At 53.3% G+C, this 23,275-nt stretch overlaps 1 protein-coding gene across 1 annotated transcript in view; it reads left to right on the plus strand.

The window, feature by feature from the left end:
- Nucleotides 1–366: 366 nt before the first annotated feature.
- Gas6 (growth arrest specific 6) overlaps nt 367–23,275 on the plus strand; it is a 32,672-nt gene continuing 9,763 nt past the window's right edge. The window contains exons 1-10 of the mRNA XM_006981283.4: nt 367–646; nt 897–1,063; nt 10,869–10,893; nt 12,694–12,756; nt 18,028–18,150; nt 18,848–18,970; nt 20,128–20,250; nt 21,098–21,219; nt 22,262–22,380; nt 22,588–22,777. Coding sequence (XP_006981345.2) covers nt 568–646; nt 897–1,063; nt 10,869–10,893; nt 12,694–12,756; nt 18,028–18,150; nt 18,848–18,970; nt 20,128–20,250; nt 21,098–21,219; nt 22,262–22,380; nt 22,588–22,777 — 1,134 coding nt within the window. The 5' untranslated portion in view covers nt 367–567. The remainder of the gene's footprint in view (nt 647–896; nt 1,064–10,868; nt 10,894–12,693; nt 12,757–18,027; nt 18,151–18,847; nt 18,971–20,127; nt 20,251–21,097; nt 21,220–22,261; nt 22,381–22,587; nt 22,778–23,275) is intronic.

Raw genomic sequence — 23,275 nt, forward strand, 5'->3', positions numbered from 1 at the left:
TGGTGTGGAAATCAGATTACAAAGGGAATAACATCATCTTGCACTGTGGACCTCTATGACATATGGGTATGACCTTTGTGGATTTTAAATCTTTAAAAAAAAAAAAATGTGCCCAAGAATGAAGAGTCCAAAAACGATGTCTGCCTCGGAGGGGTAGAAAACAGCCAAATTGCACCTGACCAGGGCGCCAGATCTTGTTCTCCTTTATTTTACCGCATTCTAGGTCATGATGGCAGAGAAATTTCTTTGAGGATACTGGAGTCAAACTAGTCAGCCAGCGCCCTGGCTCACCCAGCTCGGCCCCGCCCCCCAAAGGCCCCGCCCCCACCCGGCCTAGGCCCCACCCCACCCGTCCCAAGCCCCGCCCCCATCCGCAGCCTCCTTCTGGGCCCAGAACCGCAGCGAGCGCCGGGTGCGGCGCTGCGCCGCCGCCGGGATGTGACCTTCACCGCCGCCTGGCCAGGATGACCGGAGCCCCTGTCTCGCGGCGTCCGCGGCTCGCTTCAGCCTCCCGGGTGCTTTGACTGCACGTTCCCGGCTGCCCGGCTCCCCGGCCCGGGCCTCGCCATGCCGCCACCGCCCGGGCCCGCCGCCGCCCTGGGCACTGCGCTTCTGCTGCTCCTGCTGGCCTCCGAGTCTTCCCACAGTGAGTACCGCGCGGGCCCCCAAACCCCACCACCCCCTGCAGTGGGGCGCCAGGCCTGCACCCGGCCGCAGCATCCTGGTGCGGAGTGCCCCCAGACATCCAGGCATCCTGGCCCCGGGACCTCTGGGCTCAAGGCATCACGGTCCCGGAGCATCCCAGATACACGGGCATCATGGTCCCCGGAAACCCCGACCCAAGACATTCCACCCCCGAGTGGGTGCAGGTTGACTGCACACCCTTCTCTCTGCAGCTGTGCTGCTGCGGGCACGAGAAGCGGCGCAGTTCCTGCGGCCCAGGCAGCGCCGCGCCTACCAAGTCTTTGAGGAAGCCAAGCAGGGCCACCTGGAACGGGAGTGCGTGGAGGAGGTGTGCACCAAGGAGGAGGCCAGAGAGGTGTTCGAGAATGACCCCGAGACGGTGAGTGGGCGCCGAGGTCTCAGGGTGGGGCCTGCGCGTCCCAGAACCCGTACTTCTGGATGCCACGAGTCCTGACTCCCACCCAGCGCAGGTCTGGGGGGGATCGGGGTCGGGGGAACTGTGGAATCCCAGACACCCTTTCTGGAAGCTTGAGGATCCTTGTGGGGATCGTGCCGCTGTGGGGATCGTGCCGCTGCGCGCACCGCAGAACTCTTGGACACCGAGCTTTGTGCCCACCCCCTTGCACTTCACCACTCTTGAGCCCCAGCTCCTCTGGGGACCCCGAGTCCTCTCCTTTTCAGGAGCAGGAGGAGGCGTGTCCGTGAGTGAGGTCCGCTCCCATGCAGGAGCCTCTGAGGGAAGCCCTTTTGAAGACATGCTCAAACTAAATTTTCTCCCATCCCCAAAGGAAAGGCGCCCATGGGAAAGAAACGGTGGTTTGAAACTCCAAGGCTTCCTCAGGTTGCCCTGGCCCTAAATTGGCTTGGAGGTGAGGGGCGGAGCTCTTCTTTCGTCTTCCTCCAAAGGGACCCAGGGTTTTCCTGAAAGAGGAATTGAAAGATCTCAAGGCTGGAATTGCTTGCTACAGCAGGTCCAAAAATACGATGGCTGGAATTGTGCAAAGAACATGCATATGGAGGGCGGGGAGGAGCATAGGGAAGGACCAGCACCTGCCTCTGTGAGGGCCGTGCTGGCCCAGGACAAACTTCTATTAATAATGTCCTTGGGGAACGGAGCAGGCATACAGCCAATTGCAGCCAGCAGCCCGTGTGTGCACAGGAGTCCCCATAAAGGTGAATGTGAGGGCTGAGTGGGTTCACGGGGGAACACGCCCCAGATTAGTGCATGCCCGAGGTTGAGATCTGGATTCTAAGCACCCAGGCCAGGGCCTCCAGTCACCTGCCAAATTGGTATTGGTTTCACAATTTTGGGTTCCGCTGGCACTTTCCTTTCAAAGAATTCTTCTGGGATGAAATAAGGACCACGTGATAAAAAGGATGGGTCTGTGTGAGCTGCTAGGGCCTTTGCCTTGACTGGCGTCTAATCGGCTGACTGGACAATCCCTGTCAAAGCTGCTTTTCGGATACCGGTGCTACAGCTGTTGTGGGGGACGTAGCTGCTTTGGCACTGCTCTCCAGCGTGGAAGCCAAGATCAGGTGACAAGCTGTGTGTCCTCCCCCTCCCCCCAGGGGACTGCCCGAGGCATCAACAGCCCTAGAAGGGCAGATTGCTAATCTCTTTATACCCTTGCTGTTTGCCTGACTTTGATGATGATTGCTCTCCACCCGAGGAGTCCAGCTACCAAGTCTAGGGCAGGGCTCCGGGTCCTTGGTCGCCTGGGCTGGGGACGCAGATGGCTGGCTGTGTGAGCTACAACTCCACCTTCCCGTGGAGCTCTCTGCCACTCAGAGTGTGGACAGGGCTTGTGATGACAAGAATTGAAAGGGAGAAGGCCACCGCCCAGCCCTGGAGTCCCGCCCCTCTGCAGCCTGCTTGCCTGCCAGGGCAGACAGGCCCAAGCTGGCCCCTTCTGGCTGCCTGGACATGGAGCTGTTGCTCTTGAGTCAAGTCCCTCTGGTTTCCATTGCTTTTATGTTTTAATTATAATTCGATTTGCAAAAGTGTGAAATGAAGACATGAAAAAGAGCAGTGTATTTAGGGCCCCCCCCAACTCCCTCCCCACCCCCCCACCCCACCCCCCTTCTCTTTCAAACTTCTCTTCAGTTCATGGGAAGCTTTTCCCTTCCTTTCTGTATTTGGATGAAACTCCACGCTATCATGCTGCAAAAGGCAGTCCCTCTGGTCCTGTCACAGCCTGTCTCCATCAGGACTTGGCAGACACCTGTTCCCATCATCTAGAATGGTCTGCAGTTCTCTCCCATTCTGCACCCCCTATACCCTGACACATGCATTTTCCTCTCATGAGTCAGCTTGGGCACCTGACCTATACCTCTTGCCTGTGGTGTGGGAATTACTAACCTTGGTGCCCAGCCTGCCCCCTGGCCTCTGTGCACAGAGTTCCAAATCTAAGCTCTTGCTTGGCTGCTACCCACCTTGATCTGGCTGGTAGTCACCTTTCTCTTGTTGTCGTGACCCTATGAGGCAAGCTGCAGGAAGGGATCGGGCAAAGCTGTGCTCCGGAGACATGGTGTCTACCCGCAGGGATCTTTGACAGGAGTCTCCCCTATTCCATATCCTTGGGGAGACCTAAGACCAGGGCTAATGGTCCTGCAAGCACCATTCATCTTCATGGCCTCGGAAGAATGGGAAAGGACTTCTCTTCCTAAGAAAATGCTAGCTCAGTTTTCCTGGCCTTGAAATGTAGCTCATTTCTTGTGTTGAAGGAAGCCACGAGACAGTCTAGACAAGCGGCGTGGCCTGGGCTTACCTGGAATGTTTTGTGTGACAATGAGAAGCTGTGGTCTACAGAACACCTGATGGACCAGTTTCCCTAGGGGTCCTAGAAATCCTGACTGCTGGGCCAGGTAGGACCGCACATAGGGGCTGATCTTGTAAGTGAAATTTTAGGGCAGAAGGGCCAGGTTTGGGAGACCCACGGAGACCAGAAATGGTGAGAAGCGGAGAGTGGAGATTTAATCAATGCACACTGAGAAAAGGACCGGATCAAGGGGTCAGTGACTTCAGGCTGTCTTTGGGATACTGACATGAGCTTTAAGTTTTAATAGAAGGCTTGAGGCATGGGGGCATGAGGTACGCAGGGCTTGACAAGTGTGTTCTGGCTGGTGCTGTCTCAGTTCTGGTTCTGAGACGTGGTCGGAAGAAGTCCTTACTCCTTGCAGGGACAAGGTGGTCCCAGGAGCACAGCTTCCTTCATAATAATTGTTCTCTGTTATCTCTCTGAGACCTTGTTCCTTGAGACATTTGGCTTCCCTCGGGGGTGTGGGGGTGTGGTGGGACAAGACACAAAATGTTGACAGATCCTTCAAAGTGTGCTCTTATCTTTGTGCGGCCAGCCTTGCAGCGGGTGAGATAGCTGTCTCCCATGTAGACAATGCTTGAGAGATTAGCATGCCGACATGCAAAGCTGAGCATGTGACCTAACATAAAGGAGACAGATACAAATGAAGGAAGAGGTACCAGTCCTCTTGGGGGCCTGAAGGAGGAGTCAATGTTTTCTTGGTAAAAGCGCTCAGCGCTTGCTGGACTCGTATTCCGTGCCCTGTTGTATGCTCCCTGCCCTCATGGGTTTACAGGGCTGGGGTAGACGGGCCGCTTGTTGCTCTGAGTGACGCCCTGGACAATTGTAGCTACCACAAATGTGCACACCTGTGGCTCCTTACCCTTGCTATTCATTCTCAGGGCCCTGGGAAGGGAATGAAAGCGTGGTCCTGCCCTCCACACCGGGTAGGCCTAGGTATCCGGAATCAAGCGGCTAACCCCCCCCACTCCCCCCCCCCCACACACACACACGAGAGGAACCACAGGATTTTCTGCTCAGTTAGGATTTCTTCTGACCCTGGGAGGCAAAGTGTTCAGCCCTCAGCCCTCCTCCAGTGAGCAGAGCAGACTTCACAGACACACTGGGAGCTTCTGGTTAACTTTCTCCCGGGAGGGAGTGCAGGTCCCCCTCCACACATTTCCTGTGCGCCTCCACCCACATTCCTCAGGGGCTGCTCCCCTGTGGTAATCACTCTCACCCTGTCCCTTCTCTCCCCCACAGCTTCTCTGTTATCTGCTTTTTTCCCCATTTTATTGTTACCATCCCTTCCGGGCACTTCATTCTCATTGGCTGGGTTCCCTGTCCCAGTTGTTAATTTCACAGAGGCCCCGGGGTTATAGCCCTGCAGGCAGGTGAGGTCCTGCAGACTCTCTTCAGTAATTTCCCTAATCCTTTAAATCTGTGTCTCCAGTTTAGGATGTTTGCCTCAAGAGGTTCCTAATCAAGAAAAACGCAAGCCTGGGGGCTGATTGGTACCTTGTTTTATTTAAGATACAAAGTGTAGTATTGCAAGATTCGTCCTGGGGCTGACTGGCTGTGAGGATTAGCACCCCGGGAGCTGAAGGAGAGCTCCCTCCTACCCTGACCACCCCTTACCTCTGAGTAGCTCTAGTTCACTCTCCCTGCCTAGCCAGCAGGGCCCTGGCCCTTCTCTGATGCTGAACTCAGACCTAGGTGACTGCGTTTAAACCATGGTCTACCCACCAAGGACATTTTTCCTAGATGGTGGGCTCTCCAAGGACAGCTGGGGGAAGGCCAGCTCCAGGGCAGGTAGGACACCCCCCCAGACCCCCCCCCATTTCCTCTTAGAACACTACACCACAGGGACAGACCCAGGCTAGGAAGTTTAAGGAAGGGGATATCCTAGCAGGAAACGGGACTCTCTGAGACTTGGCAGAGAAGGGACATCAGGGGAATTACTCTGCCTAGACACATGCCCCCAACGCAGGTGTACATAGTCATATGCCTGCATAGACGCTCATGTACCCACACTGAGATATACATGCATACACACAGAAGCGCACACTCACATTCTCTCGGCTCCTCTCTGAGTCCCCCTCTCCAAGCCTCCTGTCCTCTTCCCTCATCCATTTCTTCATGGCGTTTGCTGCTACAGACCTTGAGGGTAAGGGTTTTATCGTCCTGGGCCTCCAAGCCATGGCCAAACTGTCTGTCATTCTTCAGAGCTGGCCTGCCATAGGCTTGAGTCTGGCAAATGGGTCAGGAGACAGGACTAGCCTCCTAGGATCCTGGGGGTGAGCTTGGGAAGGAGACAAGCCCTTCTGGTTCTGTGGGCCCTGGGTGCTATGGATGATAGCCTACCAGGGCGAGGGTGTTTGGAAAATATCCTTCAGGAAATAGGCAAAGTGAAGGGCTCCACAATCCGAGCTGGGAGATCAGCAAGCCAGACCCTCTGAGGTTACTCACCCAATGCTCCCAGGCAAGGTCTGTGCTTCCTTCATTCATGGAGGCTACAAGACATGTTCAGGGGAAAGATGCAGTAGCTCCCGCCATGCAGAGCCCCTGTCCGAGGCTTAGGGATGCTGTCAGAGCCTTTCTCTGCCGACAGCCACGGTGCCAGCACCTTCTGCACATGCTTTGGGTTTGACCTTGACAGATTATAAAGTGTTTTTATATTTTCAAGGGTTTGGGGTTTTTTGTTTGTTTGTTTGTTTAAATAGGAGCTGGTAGGGAAAGAAGCTGAAAACATCAGTTGTTTTCTTCTGAGCTGCATGGACATACAGTACATGAGAAAAGTAATGGGTACTAGACCACCCAGAGTCTGCTTTAGTGTTCATGCCCATGATAATGACATGCACATTACCAGACGGATCCCTCAAACCTAGCTTTGGGAGGATCTCTCAGAGCACACTTCTGGGCCCAGGCTCTATACTCACAGGCTCTGTTCTCAGAGAGGGAGGCAGCTCCTACCTCAGTGGGCCCAGAGCCCCTCCTTGGACCCTTTGCTCATCATGGATGGTCACAGACAGATGGAACCACTTACAAGTCCAACACGGTAGAATTGCTTCGTTGATCTACCTTTAGAAGCTCAGAGGGGTTCCCCCAGAATTCAAAAGCTCTCCCCTGCAACTGGGCCTTCACGTCTCTGCTCTGATAGAGACTACCTTGGGAGCCATAGGTGGTATTGTGTGTGTGCGTACATAGAATGTTCCCCAAATTCGGATGAGCAATACCGTTTACACCTCACGCTTTCACACTCTGTGTACAAGCTGGTGAGGTAGAACATGGGTTCGTTCCACATGGAGCATCTAATGCCCAGAGTTCACCTGGAATGAGCTCTCCACAAAGTCTTTGAAAAGCAGCACTCCTGAGGCCTATGGATGGTCTGGGTGTGAGCATTCCTGGGGCCTATGTATGGTATGAGCATCACGGGTATAGGGCCCGATGCTGCCAGTGGAAGCAAATTATTTGGGAGGGGGGGTGTCTTTCTATGTGAGGCCTGTGTATGATGGAGATGCTGTGTGACATGATTTGCCCCCCCACACCCCACCATGAGGAAGTCAAGAGTCGGATTGAAAGCTCAGATTTTAGTTCACTGCCTCATTTCTGCTAGGCAGAGATGTCTTGGCCTCTAAGAGGACTTACAGATCCAGGTGAGAAGGATGTTCCACAGGTAGCGGCTGTAAACTGGAACCTTCCCTGTTGTGTGGCATTGGGGTTGGCAGTTGGGGTGTCCTTCTTGTAATTATAAAAGTGATGTCAGTTCACCCCACTCTGGGCTCAGATGTTTTTCCATCTTGATAATGCATGCAGCCGACCTTGTCCTCTTATGGGTTTTGTCTGTCTTTGGAGCATGGACTGACTTAGTCTGATCAGGCAGCCACTGAAGCTATCCAGCTGCAGTCTGGCTTGGTGAGGCCCTCCAAGGAGGCCAGGAAGAATGACAGCTAGAAGCTGTGGATCCCACCTGGTCCCTGTGCAGGGGAACGGGGAGTTCCGTTCTGAGCCATGTCACTCTCGGGAAGCTTCACCGGTCACTGGGTCCTTCTGAGCTGGATGTCAGAATGGCTGCATCCTTCCAGGAGAAAAGCTGGCCTCGGGCCGGCCTCAAGCAGGACCCTACAGCAGTGCCATGGGGAAGAATAGGCAGTGCTCTGTTACCTTTGGCCTTTCCATGCGAATGGCTGGGAAGGCGCTTCCTGTCCACATAAACAAACTTCTCCCTATGCTTGCTGGCTGCAGCCCCACACTTGGCACTGTGACAGGAAGGGCATTTTGTTATCTATGTGCTTTCCTGATATTGTTTCTAAACCTGCAAAAAGTCACCTGAGCAGCCTCTCGCCCCCCAGTCATAGGGACCTTACTCTGGCTTATTCCATCCCTGTTACCACTGTTCTCATCCACATAGCCCCTGACCCGTTGAGAGGTGTGTGTGTGTGTGTGTGTGTGTGTGTGTGTGTGTGTGTGTGTGTGTGTATGGGCCTGTCTGGCTGCCTGTTGCTCACAACATTCCTGGACAGGCTTCTAGCCATCATCCTGTGACTGTCCTCGATGGTCAGAGCGTTCTTATACACTTGTGTACAGTGTGGGGATACAGACACAGAAAAGGCCCCTCGTGTACAGCCTTATGCTTAGCCAGAGAACTTGTGTAGATGTAACCAACCGTCTTATTAAAATAAGAAACACAGAACCAATGTAAAAGAGAAAGCCGAGAGGTCAGAGCTCAGAGCTAAAATCTCACCTCCTGCAGTGCTCCTAGCTTCCCCAAAAGAGAGCTACTTCCTGTGTGTCTGTCTTTAAATAGTCTTTCTGTTCTGCCTTCTCATTGGTTGTAAACCCAAACACATGACTGCCTCGTCACTGCCTGTAAGTACCGCCCACCAGGTCTTAAAGGTGTATGCCTCCAATGCTGGCTGTATCCCTGAACACACAGAGATCTACCTAGCTCTTCTACCAAGTGCTGGGATTAAAGGCGTGTGCTGCTGCTGCTGCTGCTGCTGCTGCTGCCGCCGCTGCCGCCGCTGCCGCCGCCGCCGCCGCCGCCGCCGCCACCGCCACCGCCACCGCCACCACCACGCTCTTGCTATGGCTCTAATAGCTCTGACCCCCAGGCAACTTCATTTATTAACATACAATGAAAATCACATTTCAGTACAAATAAAATACCACCATAAACTTGTTTTACCAAGACAATGTACACAAACCAATGACAGGGAACACCTGAGGCTGAAGAGAATCATGCTGGGTGGGTCTATGTCAACTTGACACAAACTGGAGTCATCTGCAAGCAGGGAATCTCAGTTACAAAAATGCCCCCATAAGATCGGGCTGTAGACAAGCCTGTAGGGCGTTTCCTTAATTAGTGACTGGGGGCGGGGCAGCCCTTTGTGGGTGGTGCCATCCCTGCTTTCTATAAGAAAGCAGGCTGAGCAAGCCAGGGGAGCAAGTCAGTAGGCAGCACCCCTCCATGGCCTCTGCATCAGCTCCTGCCCTGCTTGAGTTCCTGTCCTGACTTCCTTCAGTGATGGACTACATGTGGAAATGTTAGCCAGATAAAGCCTTTCCTCCCCAACTTGCTTTTGGTCATGGTGTTCATTGCAGCGATGGAATCCTGACTAAGACAGAAGTTGGTACCAGGAGAGTAGGTTACTGCTGTGAGAGACCTGACCATGTGTTCTGGGGAAGACTGTGGAAAGAGTTTGGAACTTTCGACTAGGAAAGCCACGAGTGTTGAGATCTCAGTGAGCTGTTGTGTGGGACCTTGGAAGACAAGAATGTTGAGGGCAATGCAGACAGTGGGGGCCTGGCTTGTGAAGTTTCAGAGGGAAGTTTAAAGACACTTTGGGGCCATTGGTTATTTTGAATTAAGATCCTGTGGTTCTGGTCAGCTGGGGCTGAAGAATCAGCTGTGGTTAACAAGAGACCAGAACTACTAAAGTGAAGCCTTTGCTTTGCTGAGATACTGGATGCTGGCCAGCTCGAGCCGAGGAATTAGCGGTAGAATAGCATCACTGAGGTACAGTGTTTCCTGCGAGTCAGCATACATAGAAGCCGGGTTCCAGACATGGCCAAAGTTATACCTTGTGCTGGCAGCCGAACTTGGTAGTGTAAGAGTCACCCAGATGGCGCTGACTTTGAAGGCGTGAAGGGTCATGCAGAGCAGCTGAAGTTAGCACTGTGTGGCAGGGTTGGTGTCCCGGAAGAGCCCAGGAGAGGCTACTGGTGAAAGCGTAGCTCAGTTGCAGTGGAAGACCCCAGCATTTTGGAGACTCCAGTACCGTGGATGACCACCGAGAACAGCAGCAGCGGTGGAGTGGAGACAACCAGAGCCCGGAAGCTGTGTGTGCTGCAGGGGACAGAGCCCAGGAAGTGACCCAAGCCCTGTGGAGGAGCCCACAGTTGAGAGATTTCAAACTTTAAACGGAGGTTCTGGATCTTTAAGAGTCTGGATATTTTTAAGGGACTGAGCTTTTACTGTGTTTGAATTTGTAAAGACTGTGGGACTATGTTACCCATGTTTTTAACGTGAGATCTTGGGGATGAGTGTGAGAGGAAAGGTGACTGAATGTCGGTGTGTTTGCGTGTCAAGTTGACGAGGGATCAGTCAGGCTGAATAGTTTTACATCCGCGTGACTCAACTGGAGTCAGCTGAGAGGAGGGAACATGGATTAAGAAAATGCCTCCATACGCTTGGGTTGTAGGACATTTTCTTAATTATTGATTAGTGAAAGAGCACCCAGCCCTTTCCCTCAGCTGGTGTCCTGTGTTCTATAAGAAAGCAGACTGAGCACGCCATGGGGAGCAAGCCAGTAAGCAGCACCCCTTCATGGCCTCTGCTTCAGCTCCTGCCTCCAGGTTCTGCCCTGCTTGAGTTCCTGTCCTGATTTCCTTCAATGATGGACTACAATGTGGAAGTGTCAGCCAGATAAACCCTTTCCTCCCCAACTTGATTTTGGTCATGGTGTTTCATTCAAGCAATAGAATCCCTAAGACAAGGACTCTGTGTCCTTGGACTGACACTGGGCTACCTGGAATGTTCCTATCCTTCCACGTGCGTTTTCTCAGGAAACGTGGGAGGCACCCTCTGACTAGCTATGGGTGACGCTGACCTGCTTCTTCCTGAAGGTGGCCGCACAGTCATGCTTTGCAGTCAGCCTCTGCAGTGATCCTGCAGAAGCTGAGTCAGCAGAGGCTTCCCGCCCCCATGCCTCTCTCAGGGTCATCCTTTCTGACAGGGCTTCCAAGGAGCTCTACTGTTGAGGGAGCCGCAGTGCAAGATTCTTGCTTCTGTGTTCCTGTGTCCAGGCTTGAGTAAACAATTGCACCCTTTTTAAGAGGCCTCATGCTGTGTCAGTTAACTGTCGCCTTCTTCTCTTTCCACAGGACTATTTCTATCCAAGATACCAAGGTAAGTTAAAGTTGCTACAGTTGGCTTCATTGTCATACAGGCCTAGGGTCTGTTTCATGTCGGGGAAATCCCATTACCATCTTATTCTTGGGAGGAGGAAGCTGTGAGGTTAGAGCCATTGAGAGCACATGGATCAAAACATGAGTGTGGTTTTTGTGTACACACACACACACACACACACACACACACACACACCATTTTAATTCCAAGTTGCCTGTGCTTCAGACTAACACTGCCGTTTACAGATGTCTTCTTTGATTCCAGGCCCTGCCCACATCGGGAAATATGGCTAATTGCATGCCCTCAAACTTTCTGGTCTCAGGACTCTCTACTTCTGAGATTATTGAGGACCAACCCCCTCACACACACACACACACAAAAAAAATTGCTCCTGTGTGATGTGTTTATCAATATTTGCTTTATTATCGGTTAAAACTTAGAAGCTTGCAGAAGGTTTTTACATAGTTTGAACAGAAACACACACATACTCTCAGCTCAGCATATAGTGGCATAAGAAATACCAATATGCTCTTACAGGAGAAACAGGAAAAAAATAGGGTTTTAGTCTAGAGAGCAGTTACTTTGCTCCCTCAAGAAGTCCTAAATTCTCTGGATGCTGTTTGGTCAATACCCAAAGTACTTTGGATGTATATTGCTTGTAAGAGTCTGTTCTTAGTTTTTGGACTTATCAACACACCTTTGGATAAGAGGCTGGCCTTCTATCTAGGAGGCACCTGACTGTAATTTGTATCAAGCTATAGCACAGAGGACCAGTGACTTGCCTGCTGTGACTCTCCAGGCTTGGATACCAGAATCTTGGCCAGCGGAGACAAGGGACTAGAGAAGGGACAGACAGTTACAGTCAAGCTGGGATCCATTGGAGTTTGCAATAACTGCCACCCAGGACCTCGGTGGGTTTAGTAGGTATGCCACAGAGGGAGGGTTAGCTAGTCTCATTGCCTCTGTAGGTGAGCAGTATCAGCCTGTCAACATCTGGGAGGGGGTGGAGTCTCTGCACACACTGATGGATTGATTGCTCATAAACACACATTTTCAAGGAAAGCTTTGCAATTCCTCTTGATCCTGGCACATATGGGTAATGGCTTTGCCAGCTTCCCATGGATCAATTGGCCTTGGAGTCCTTGGCAAGCTTTGCCCATATCCAAATACACATTCACTCAGGACTTCACTCATTCAGGCCTATCTCTGACCCCTACACTAGCCCAACAAGCCTTGGGCCATCTCTAGTGCCTACAGAGGGAGATGATCCGTCCATGCATCCTAACTTTCGCTGTCCACACTGTCTTCTCAAATGTGGATGGTCAACAGTGACCCAAGAAGGGCCAGGCAGAGCGGCTGAACACCATCATAGGCAGCCATCATGTATTGTCTGTTCCAGTGCTGTGTTCCTGGCTCCCTTGTGGCACACACGTCTGCCAGGTCTAGTGCCCTGCAGACTTGAGAGGGCACCTCAAGAGCCCTTCCACGTTCAGATGAAGGACAACGTTTCCTGCCCAGACCACTGAGATCCTGAAGTTCAGTCCTTTGGCCATAGACAGACTGTGCTAAAGTTCATGGTGTTCTGTGTGATGGGAGACTCCAGCACTCACCCGTTCTGGAGTCGATTTTCTGTCACACTGGGGATACTTACCACTAAGTGCTTTATACTGACAGCTAGACCACACACTCACTGAAGATCCGTGGGTCCAGGTGAAAAGAAGCCGTCATTTGGCACTAATTTGCATACCTGAGCCACCCCAGGGGTGACAATTGACTGTGTTGTCTGTGTCTCTCTTTCAGAATGCTTGAAGAAATATGGCAAGCCTGAGGATAAAAACCCAAATTTTGCCCCTTGCGTTCAGAGTAAGTGCCCCCTCCTGTCTCACTGGAAGGGCATACTGGGTAGCTGTGGCTCCGCTGTGGTTGGAATAAAGCTGTGGAATATTCCAGCAGCATGAGAAGCTGCCGGGCCCTCCAGGAGTCTGCTCCTTGTACACTGAACTTCCTCTTAAAGAAAGTACATCTTGCTGGGTGGTGGTGGCACACGCCTTAAATCCCAGCACTCGGGAGGCAGAAGCAGGAGGATCTCTGTGAGTTCAAGGCTAGCCTGATCTACCAAGCAAGTTCCAGGAAAGGTGCAAAGCTACACAGAGAAACCCTGTCTCGAAAAACCAAAAAAAAAAAAAAAAAAAATTAATAATACATCTTGTTTATGTTTTCAAATGCACAATAAATGCACTTGTTACAGGGGTTTAAATATTTCATAGGGTGTGAAGTGGATCCCTACGCCATGCAGGCAAGGCCATCTTTCAGCTCTCTGTTTATACCTAGAAGTACAGAAATGGCCTTTGCACACTTGTATCACCCCCCCATCCCTAGTCACTGCCTTGTTTGGAGTCCCTTCCGGGGCAAGGGCACCCCATCTCCCACCAGATGTCAGCTGCCTTGGCTCGTCGTAGCCCAAGTGGGTTGACCAGCCTTGGGCTATTTTGTCTCTATCATACAGAAGCAGAATGATGCCTGACGCATCTGTTCACAGTTCTGGTTCCTAAGAAAGGGTCAGAGACAGACCTGCATCCACATTTCCCTTTGAGAGCAGCTTCTGTAACTCAGGTGTCCCTTTCCCACTGTTTCTGTCACGGTGTTGTTACTTGGTTTTGTCTTTAGCTTAGTTTTGCCTTCTCTCCGAGTTTAGTTCTTGACCCTTGCTCTATCAAGTATGGTAATTTCTTTCCTTATACTTTCTAATTTGTTGGTATGTGATGGTACATTGATCCTGGACGTGAACCTTTGCCCCCAGTGCTCTGTGGAGTTATTCTGTTGCTTTGGTTTGTGGCCAGTATTGTGGCTTCAGAGCCTCGTAGGATGTTTGGAATTGCATTGGCATCCTCTGGGTGGGACTTGAGATTCTGTACCCACCCCCACCCCCACCCCACCGTGGTGGTAGGTGGCCTGGAAGAGGGGGATGAGATTGTACCCACCCCCAGAGCCTGTCCCTCAGCTGATTAGATGATAAATCTCCTGTGTCTTCTGGTGCCAAATATATTGAATTCAATTGCCAGATGCCTTGCCTGCTCAGGGCAGAGGCTTTGCCAAAGTCCCTGACACAAGGCTACCTCCTGCCTGGCTCTGCTCATCACAGGTCCCAGGAGCATGCGCCTGAGTTGTCATTGTCTGGACCCCTCATGGCAGCTGTACAAAAATGTCCTGATGACCCAGAGATCTTTCTACTGAGCCACGGAAAGACAGGGCCACAGGGCAGGGCCACAGAAAGGCAGGGCCACGGAAAGGCAGGGCCACAGAAAGGCAGGGCCACAGGGCAGGGCCACGGAAAAAGGCAGGGCCACGGAAAGACAGGGCCACAGGGCAGAGCCACGGAAAGACAGGGCCACAGAAAGGCAGGGCGACGGAAAGGCAGGGCCACAGAAAGGCAGGGCCACAGGGCAGGGCCACGGAAAAAGGCAGGGCCACAGGGCAGGGCCACCAGCTATGCAGGCTGTTGCCCTTTGTACCTGGTCCTTTACCTCGATGCCTGTGGCATGTCACCGAGTGCCCTGAGTACCCATTTTGTTAAAATTTAAAACAAAAGTCTTGCAGGCCCCATCTGGCATTTTCTAGAGAGCTTAGACCTAGCCCTAGACAAGCGTTTGCCCTAACAGGCCTTCTGGAGCCCAGCACCTCACCGCATGGGCATTGATCGCCATGCCAACAGTAACTAAAGTGACAAGGGAGAAGCCTCAGACTACGCATGGGCTCTGCGCTCTCGATGCCGGGAAAGGCTTTGGGTTCCATTCCGTTCCTTTCTTATAAACCATTCCAGGTCCCCTGCCATGTCCAGTGGGATCCTCTGACCCACGTCACCAGGAAGCTTGTTCCCACGCACTAGATCAGGCCCTGGTTGATGAATCCGATCATCAGGATTTCCCAGGGGTCAGGGCTCCCTTCTGGGCCCAGAACAAAGGGTCTAGATTGGACAGGACTGCTGCCCAGGTCCTGACTTTCCACCTGGAGAGCCAGCTCACACTTCACTCCTCACCTGTAGCCACACGAGCAAATCAGGATAGACTGTTAAGAATAACAGCAGATCTCTGTGAGTTCAAGGCCAGCGTGGTCTACAGAGCGAGTTCCAGGACAGCCATGGCCACACACAGAGAAACTTGTCCAAAAAAAAAAAAAAAAAAATTAAAGAAGGACAGCAACCTGCCCGAGGAATCGCTCCCTAGACCCCACAGTGCCTACAAAACTGTCCATTCTTTCACCTTTGGGGAATGTGTCGGTCTTGCTGCAGAGATCTCCAGGCACCTGCCAAGGGTCAAACACTGGACTTGGTAAATTTCCAACAGGAAAAGAAATGACGTAGAGTGGGTGGTATTCCTCTAGGGACAGAGGGACAAGGGTTGTGGTGTTGGCTCTGTGTTTGGACTCTTAAAAAATAACATTACCCCATTGGAAGTTGGCTCTGCACCATCTCCCGGCCTAAGGACAGATTTTGCAAGGGGTGGATGTGGCATTCTTGGCCAAGTTAACCAGTCCCTGTGCCAAATTTGCTAGTGTATACTTTAGAGATAAATTTAACCCTCCAGCCGGACACTTTAAGCGCACTGGACACTCTATCCTGGCTTCAGGTGGGCTCCCATGAGGCCACAGAAGTTGTGGAATGATGAGGACCTCCCATCCTGACCCCTTATTTACAGGCCACTCTGACTTTACCCAGCCCCTACATGCTTCAGGAAAAAAAATGGCATTTTCTCATGATCTGCCAGAAACTCCTCTGCAAGAATCGCAGAAACACTTGAAGACTCACAGGCGTGCTGCTGACTGTCATTTGTGCAAACCCAGCAGACTTTGGATGTAAACATGGAGAGACCACAGAAGGGGAAAGGCAAACAGAGGGGATCGCAGAGCTCCCCGAGAAGCCTAGACTTGCTTCCCAGGCCTGCTGTGGGCTGGGCGCCCAGCCCAGCCTGGCCCGGTCCAAGTAGAAGCTGCCAGCCATGGGGCTGACCTGAAAATCCTGGATGAGCAAAGGAATGCATCTGGGAAATCCAGAGGTTGGCTCTTGCCCTCATCTTCTGCCAGCTTCCCCCACCCCACCCCCGACCCCGTCCCTGCCGGGCAGCAAGAACCCTCTTTGTCTAGAGGTCAGGTGTGGGAACCAGAGGCCTGTGGGAAGGGCCCCCAAGAATGGAGCAAGCACTGGTGTGAGTAACCTGGAAGACTTTGACATCCTGCCAGGATGGCCTCTAGGAGACATTGGCCAGTGCTCCCGATGCTCTTCTGGCTTGGCCTGCAACTGTTCCTGTAAATCAAAGAGGAAAAAATGCTGGCCTCCTTCAGCCGGTAGAATAGGGGTGCCCAGGAACCAAAGCCAGAGATGTGGGTTGTCATGAGACTCAAAATGGCTGTCACCAACTGAAAGCAGAGAGAGAGGAGAGAATGAATGAATGCATATCTCATCGCTGCTTCCTCAAAGAGGGACAGCTCAGCCTTCCTCCTGGTCCTCAGCTCTTGGGTCTCAGCTTTTCATGTGCTGCAGAGGGCCCACCTAACCCAGAACTTCCCGTTTGGATGCCAGGTGGAGTGCAGATCACCTGCCAGTGTGAGGCATGGGCTGGCCGGTGTCGAGGGATACGATGTGACGATGCTCTCGGTGTGCTGGACCACAGCCGACCCCCGCCTTCTGGTGCAGATGTGGCATTCAAGTGGCCAGATGACAGTGACCACACTCGAGGACAGGAGGGAAATGGGGTTGGTCACCCTCATCCAGTCAGAGCTCTGGGTGTGCTGTCTGAAGTCAGCCCCATCTCTTGACCTTCTAACTGTGACAGTCTGGAGCCCGTCTTCCGTCAGACCCTGCACAGAGCAGAGTTGAAGGCAGGAAGCAGGGGACCATCCAGATGTTTAACAGAGGTGGTAAAAATGCCCGGGGCAATAGGATACCAGTCCAAGTAGGACACCAGTTGGCATGCTGTCTAACCTGGCAGAGACTGACCAGGGCTGGGAAGTGGCACCCCATGTGTCTCTAAAACCTCTAGAAGAGTTCTCAATGTGTGGGTCGCAACCCCTTTAGGGATTGAATGACCCTTCCACAGGGGTCACCTAAGACCATCAGGAAACATATTTACGTTACAATTCGTAACAGTAGCAAAATTATAGTTACGAAGTAGCATCAATAACAATCTTATGGTTGGGGGGGGCACCACAGCATGAGGAACTATATTAAAGGGTCACAGCATTAGGAAGGTTGAGAACCACTGCTTTAAAACTATCTAGCTGTTGGTAGATAGGAGCCACCCCACGCCCTACCCCATCCAGACAGAATATAGATCCTTTAGATGGGGCAGAACTCGGGGCCCTGGGCTCCTATGCTCTGGGTCATGCCCACATCTGTTCAACCTCTGAAAGGATTCTTTGAGAACGGGATATAATAATGGTTCTTTCTGTGACTTCCCTAACCTTGGGGTTGAAGCACATGCCAAGCTTTCCCACCCCCACCCAAGGCATAGTCGAGGCTGTGTCTGGAGGTCTCAGCTGCGTCCCTAAGGTACTCCATGGAGGTCAGTGACATTGGAAGATCTTTTAATTGCAGACTATAAGCCAGAGGCTGAAGCTATGTGGCTCAGACACCCCATGTCCTGTTCAGCTGGCCACTGCACACCTAACTTGACACCTTAGTGCTGAGATCGTGTGTGTGTGTGTGTGTGTGTGTGTGCGCGCGCGCGCGCGCGCGCGCACGCGTGTGTCTGTGCGCACGCGCGCACACACACGTCTGAAAAGAGCCCTCCTGCCTATGTGGTAGGCTCCACCAATTTTGTGTCCTGTGTCCTTCTAGGGGAACTAGAAGACCCATTCCCTGGGAGACCTAGGCCAGCAGTCCCTCTTTGCCTGGCCTAGTGACAGTCACCTCCTCCCAGTAGACCTGGGTAGTATTGCTGCAACTGGTCCCAGGGCCTTAAAAGTTCCTCACATTTGTTCCTGTCCAAGGTGGGGACCTCCATCACAGCTTAGCCCACACTGGAACCCTTAGGAGCTCCCCTGAGGCCTCACCAGTGGCTCTGACCATGCCCAACTATGTGAGGTAGGACTTTCAGAGAAATCTAGTGTGACTGTCTTTTTTTGTATCCTCCAACTCAGACTTGCCTGACCAGTGCACCCCAAACCCTTGTGATAAGAAGGGTACTCAGCTCTGCCAAGACCTCATGGGTAACTTCTTCTGCCTATGCAAAGCTGGCTGGGAAGGCCGGCTCTGTAACAAAGGTGAGAGTCCACAGCCCCACCCCCTCTGTCCCACCCCCTCTGTCCCACCCCCTCTCCGTCCCACACTCTCTGATCACACCCTGCTCCACCTGCTCCTTACCCACTACCCATGACTGGGAGCTCAGCCATACTTCTAGTCTGTCCTGGGTCAAGGCCCTGATGGACAACCTCAGCATCCCTCTCGGGAACCCTTTGCCCGTCCAGGGTGGCATGCAGCAGCCCCGAGGCTCACTGAAGCTGCAGACTCCTAGAGAGTTGAGGCAGCCAGAGAGCTGTTTTAGGACCAGGATTGAAAAGGAGGAAATGCCACATGGGTCTTAGCACCCCAGCTAAGGGGCCCCACCTTGGTTTACTCAGGTGAGGGTGAGGCATCAGGTAAAGCTACAAACGAGATAGCAGACCCTGCCCAGCCCTTCACTCCGGGCAGCCTGGCTGCATCCACAGGTCATCTGGATAGTTCTGTTCAGGGTGCCAGACAAGGGTGCTGTGTATAGGTCTCGTGGCTGCTGAGCTCCGATTGATTGGCGGGTCCGTTTTGTCCTTTACCCCGTCCCTTGCGCACCTGGAGACCTTCAGAACTGAGTCTGTGGCTCTCCCCACCCGCGGCAGTTCATCTCTCTCTGGCCCTCACGCTGCCCACCTGAGGCCAGCAGGGGAGTGTCCAGGTAGAAGCCCCTCCCTCTTTCTCCATGTCCAGATGTCAACGAGTGTGGCCAGAAGAACGGGGGCTGCAGCCAGGTCTGCCAAAACAAGCCAGGAAGCTTCCAATGTGCCTGCCATAGCGGCTTCTCGCTTGCCCCGGATGGCAGGAACTGCCAAGGTAAGTCCCCGGCTGAGCAACTGCGCCCCACCTACCTCCCTGTCCCGAGAAGGGAGTGAGCATCCTTTGGAAATGGTCCAGCCCAGCATCGTGGACGCGAGTCCCCAGCTCGGAGAGCAACGGCAAGGACTGCCCGTCCACACTGGGGTTTTTCTAGGTAACTTCAGCCCACAGAGCCTGCAAGACCGCCTGTGTGGTCACAAGGCGTAGATCTCCGCAGCTGACTGCGGGGGGTGGGGAACTTGGCAAGGGGGCAGGCCGCGGTACCTCTGTGCACCTGCCGCACCTTCCAGACCCTCCCAGCCCAGCGCAGACTCCCCCTTCCCTGCCCCCCACGAACACAGGAGCAGATGGGGCCTCCCCACTCTGTGGTCCCATTTCCACTCGGCCCAGAGCAGGGAGCTTGAGAACGCCCAAGCAATCATCTCAAAGTGCATGCTCCAGCTGTTCCCCCTGAGCCGATTTAGGGTATAGAGGGATGGCGATCAACCTCTGCTCCAACGCAGATGGACCAGAGTGTCCCTGAGGAACCGAGGCTCACAGGACTGGGCGACAACAGCCTATATGGATGGTCCAGATGGCTGCATGGGGTGGAGCCAACTCAGGATCTGAGTGCCAATCTGATGAGACAAACGACTATTTCCTCCACCCGTTTTGGGGGAGAAAAATTTATTCTCATCTACCTCAGAGTTCACCTCTAACAGTCACAAGGAATATTCTTAGAAGGTGTGATTGTATGGGGACAGTCAGTCACTGTGTCCTCGTACCTATGTGAAATGTGTGGGAAATGCATATGGGAATGTATAGGCCTCCCCTCCTGTGTCCTTATTCCAGGAACAGAGGCCCTCTCCTTGTGGCTCTTGTCCCTGGCCTTGACCAAGGGACACAGCCCCCACACTTTAGTAGCAGGTTGAGGAGGCCTGCCTTGCTTTGTGGATCCTGAGCAATGAAGCCTACAGTGTACCCAGTGTGGGGTGAGCAGCATGTGGCCCCTGGGCCCCCCCATCACTTGACACCCACGGCGAAGGCATCGTGCCTTCCTCCTCCCGTTCTCCACCCTCCCGTGTCGGGGCTGTTCTCGCCCTCTATCCCCAGTGGCCGCTGCAGCTGTCCCAGACCGACCTGTACAGCCTTGGCCTGGCTGGCTTTGCTTGCAGATGTAGACGAGTGTGCAGACGCGGGTACCTGTGGGGATGCACGCTGCAAGAACCTGCCGGGCTCCTACTCCTGCCTCTGTGACAAGGGATACATGTACAGCTCCCAGGAGAAGACCTGCCAAGGTACCCATGCCGCGGCCACCCAGCTTGCTTCCTCCTTTGACCCTTAGCCTAGGACACATGTTGGTCTCTGCCTCAACTTGGGCTGTGTTGCCCTATGGCTGGCACCCATTGGTCCAACCTCCCAGGAAGTCATTGTATACCCACGAAGGCTGGAAAAATGTCAGGACCTCCTGGGGGTCTCTGTGCACCTTCATTGAAGATGACCCCTAAAGTCAGTCCTGTCTCATCCCTTTCTCCTGAACCCATTGTGCCCATACATGTATGCTCACACAGAGTGCTCTCGTACAAGTGCACGTGTTCCAGTGTGTGCCCAAATGAGGACACACCTGTGTTTACCCTTCCCCCGCCTTCGGGAGAGTCCGTGAAGATCCTGAATTCCTTGCTAGACTTTGGCTTCCTCCCAGCCCTCTGTGCCTGCAGCAGATGACGGGGAATGGTGTACTTATTCCCTCCCTGTGGAGGTTTACCATGTCCTGAGAGCAGAGACATACAAGATTATGCAAGAGGCTCCGAGAGATAACTGGGGGAGCCCTGGAGAAGAACTGAGCCCCCCCAGGGAAGGGAGCATGGAGCTAAGGGTTCAGAGGGTCCTGCCCTGCACCGTTCTCCACAACCCACGCAGACATGCTCGGTCCCTCCATCCCTGGGCCAGCCAGCCGGTCGGTCTGAGCACAGACCTCAGACACCTTTAGGTCTTCACTTCCCTCTGGGAAGCAGGGACCTAAGAGACAGGCCTCTGAGGCGGCAGGCTGAGCAGTGATGTCTACAGCGTGTCTCTGGGAAGAGAGTGGGGTTGCTCGCTGTTTGGGGCTTTCCCCACGCCTACCCCGAGTCCCTTTGCCGGCAGATGTGGACGAGTGTCAGCAGGGACGCTGCGAACAAACCTGTGTCAACTCCCCGGGCAGCTACACCTGCCACTGTGACGGGCGCGGGGGCCTAAAGCTGTCCCCAGACATGGATACCTGTGAGGTAGGTGACCCTGGTGTCCACTGGATGGCCTTGCGGAGCCGTGCTTTGTGGGGGACCCTCTGCTACTAACTGGTTATGACGGAAAACTCCCACTAGCTCTCAGGACCACGCGGCCAGCCAAACCTCTGTTTGGTTGTGTTGATGCAATCTCCATAGCAACTCGCCACTCTCAGCCATGTAGCCTGCTGGTGCAGGCCCAAGGTGTGATGTGTTCACACCAAGATGTACAGTGCACGTGCACGCACGCACGCACGCACGCACGTACACACACACACACACACACACACACACACACACACACACACACACCATGCACTCAGGGCTCTGTAACAAGCTAAACACACTTTAGGGAAGTTGTGCATTGATGGCATTTTCTGAAAAACAGCAGCAAGTGACCACGTGCCATGATGACTTTGCAAGTCACAGGCCTAGGAAGCAGGATAAGCATTTTCCAGTTATGAGTCTGAAGCTCAAGTCATCTAGGTCCTTTGTGAGGCTCCCCGTTGCGTGAGATGGTATCCTCCTGAAGGGCCAGGGGACCAGCACTTGTGTGCTCAGGCTCCCTGCTGGCCAGTGTAGCAGTGCAGAACCCTTCTGTCTCTCATCCCCCCTGGAAGCCAGCTTAACCTGCTTTAATTCTACCCTCTCTCTGGTCAGTGGGAAAGCCTACAGCATAAATCAGTTTCTTGAACCATAGTCTTCAAGGCCTTTGTGTTCTGTTCATTTTGTTAATAGTATACTAATTTTTACGAGTCTCTGTGCTCCTCTGTGAGTTGGAAGAATTTCATAATTTAAACACCACTAGCGAATAAGAACAGGTGAGAAAGAAGCAGGTGATAGAAGACTCCAGAACCCTGGGCCTCTGCCTGGGGGCACCAACATGGGATGGGTCATATGGACTCTGGGATTTCCAGGGGTGGGCTAGCCTTGGGATCCTGGAAGATCAGAGGATCTCCCACAATGTGACCAGGACCTCAAAGTTGTTTAAAAGGCAGCCACAGGGCATCCCCCGCCCCAACACCTTCCGATTATCTCATGGCAGGACATCTTACCGTGTGTGCCCTTCACCATGGCCAAGAGTGTGAAGTCCTTGTACCTGGGCCGCATGTTCAGCGGCACCCCTGTGATCAGACTACGCTTTAAGAGGCTTCAACCCACCAGGTGAGAGCCAGGCACACAGGACGGCAGAACCCAGGTGAGAAGGCTGAGCCAGGGCTCCTAGTTTCCAGGAGCCCAAAGCCACTCAAGATCTCTGAGTGAACCAGCTCCCCATGTCCTGGAAAGTGTCCCAGGGGTCTTGGCCCTGGGACTAGGTGGCCCTGTACCCCCTGCCCTCTGCCCCACTTTGTTTCTCGGGTCTGTTTACAGGCTGCTGGCTGAGTTTGACTTCCGAACTTTTGACCCCGAGGGAGTCCTCTTCTTCGCTGGCGGCCGTTCAGATAGCACATGGATCGTCCTGGGGCTGCGGGCCGGGCGGCTGGAGTTGCAGCTGCGGTACAACGGTGTTGGGCGGATCACCAGCAGCGGGCCCGTTATCAACCATGGCATGTGGCAGACGGTGAGTGGAAGGCTAAGGCTACCCCTAGCATTCGGCGCTGGATGTGGCCCGTGGGTGGGACTCCTGCTCTAGTTAACCAGAGCTGCTGCTTCATTGGCTGAGTGTGGCTTACTCAGAAAGGGCTTCCTGTGACAGCTGTGTGGGCATCGACCCAGAAGGTACTAGAATAATTGCATGAGGATGCTCAAACATTGAAGGCCAACAGAGGAGATAGATAACTAGCTCAGAACACCCAGGAACCTGAGACGGGGATCTTCTGTTCATCTGATCAACAGTCTTCTGCCCTCGGCTCCGGCTGCTTCCCCCACAGGAGTTTGGGTGACAGACAGTGACGCCCTACTCAGGAATCACTTCCTATACCCCAGGCAATAAAACAGGCTTGGGAATTAATGTTTGGAAGAAAAACAGAAAGACATGGTTTTTCCCTTTGCAGTGAAGACAAAATGAAAAATCCATGTTCTGCTTTGCAGACAGACATGGACCCCTGCCATCTCTCCA

Source organism: Peromyscus maniculatus, chromosome 17 (assembly GCF_049852395.1).
Source record: "Peromyscus maniculatus bairdii isolate BWxNUB_F1_BW_parent chromosome 17, HU_Pman_BW_mat_3.1, whole genome shotgun sequence".
Taxonomy (NCBI): domain Eukaryota; kingdom Metazoa; phylum Chordata; class Mammalia; order Rodentia; family Cricetidae; genus Peromyscus; species Peromyscus maniculatus.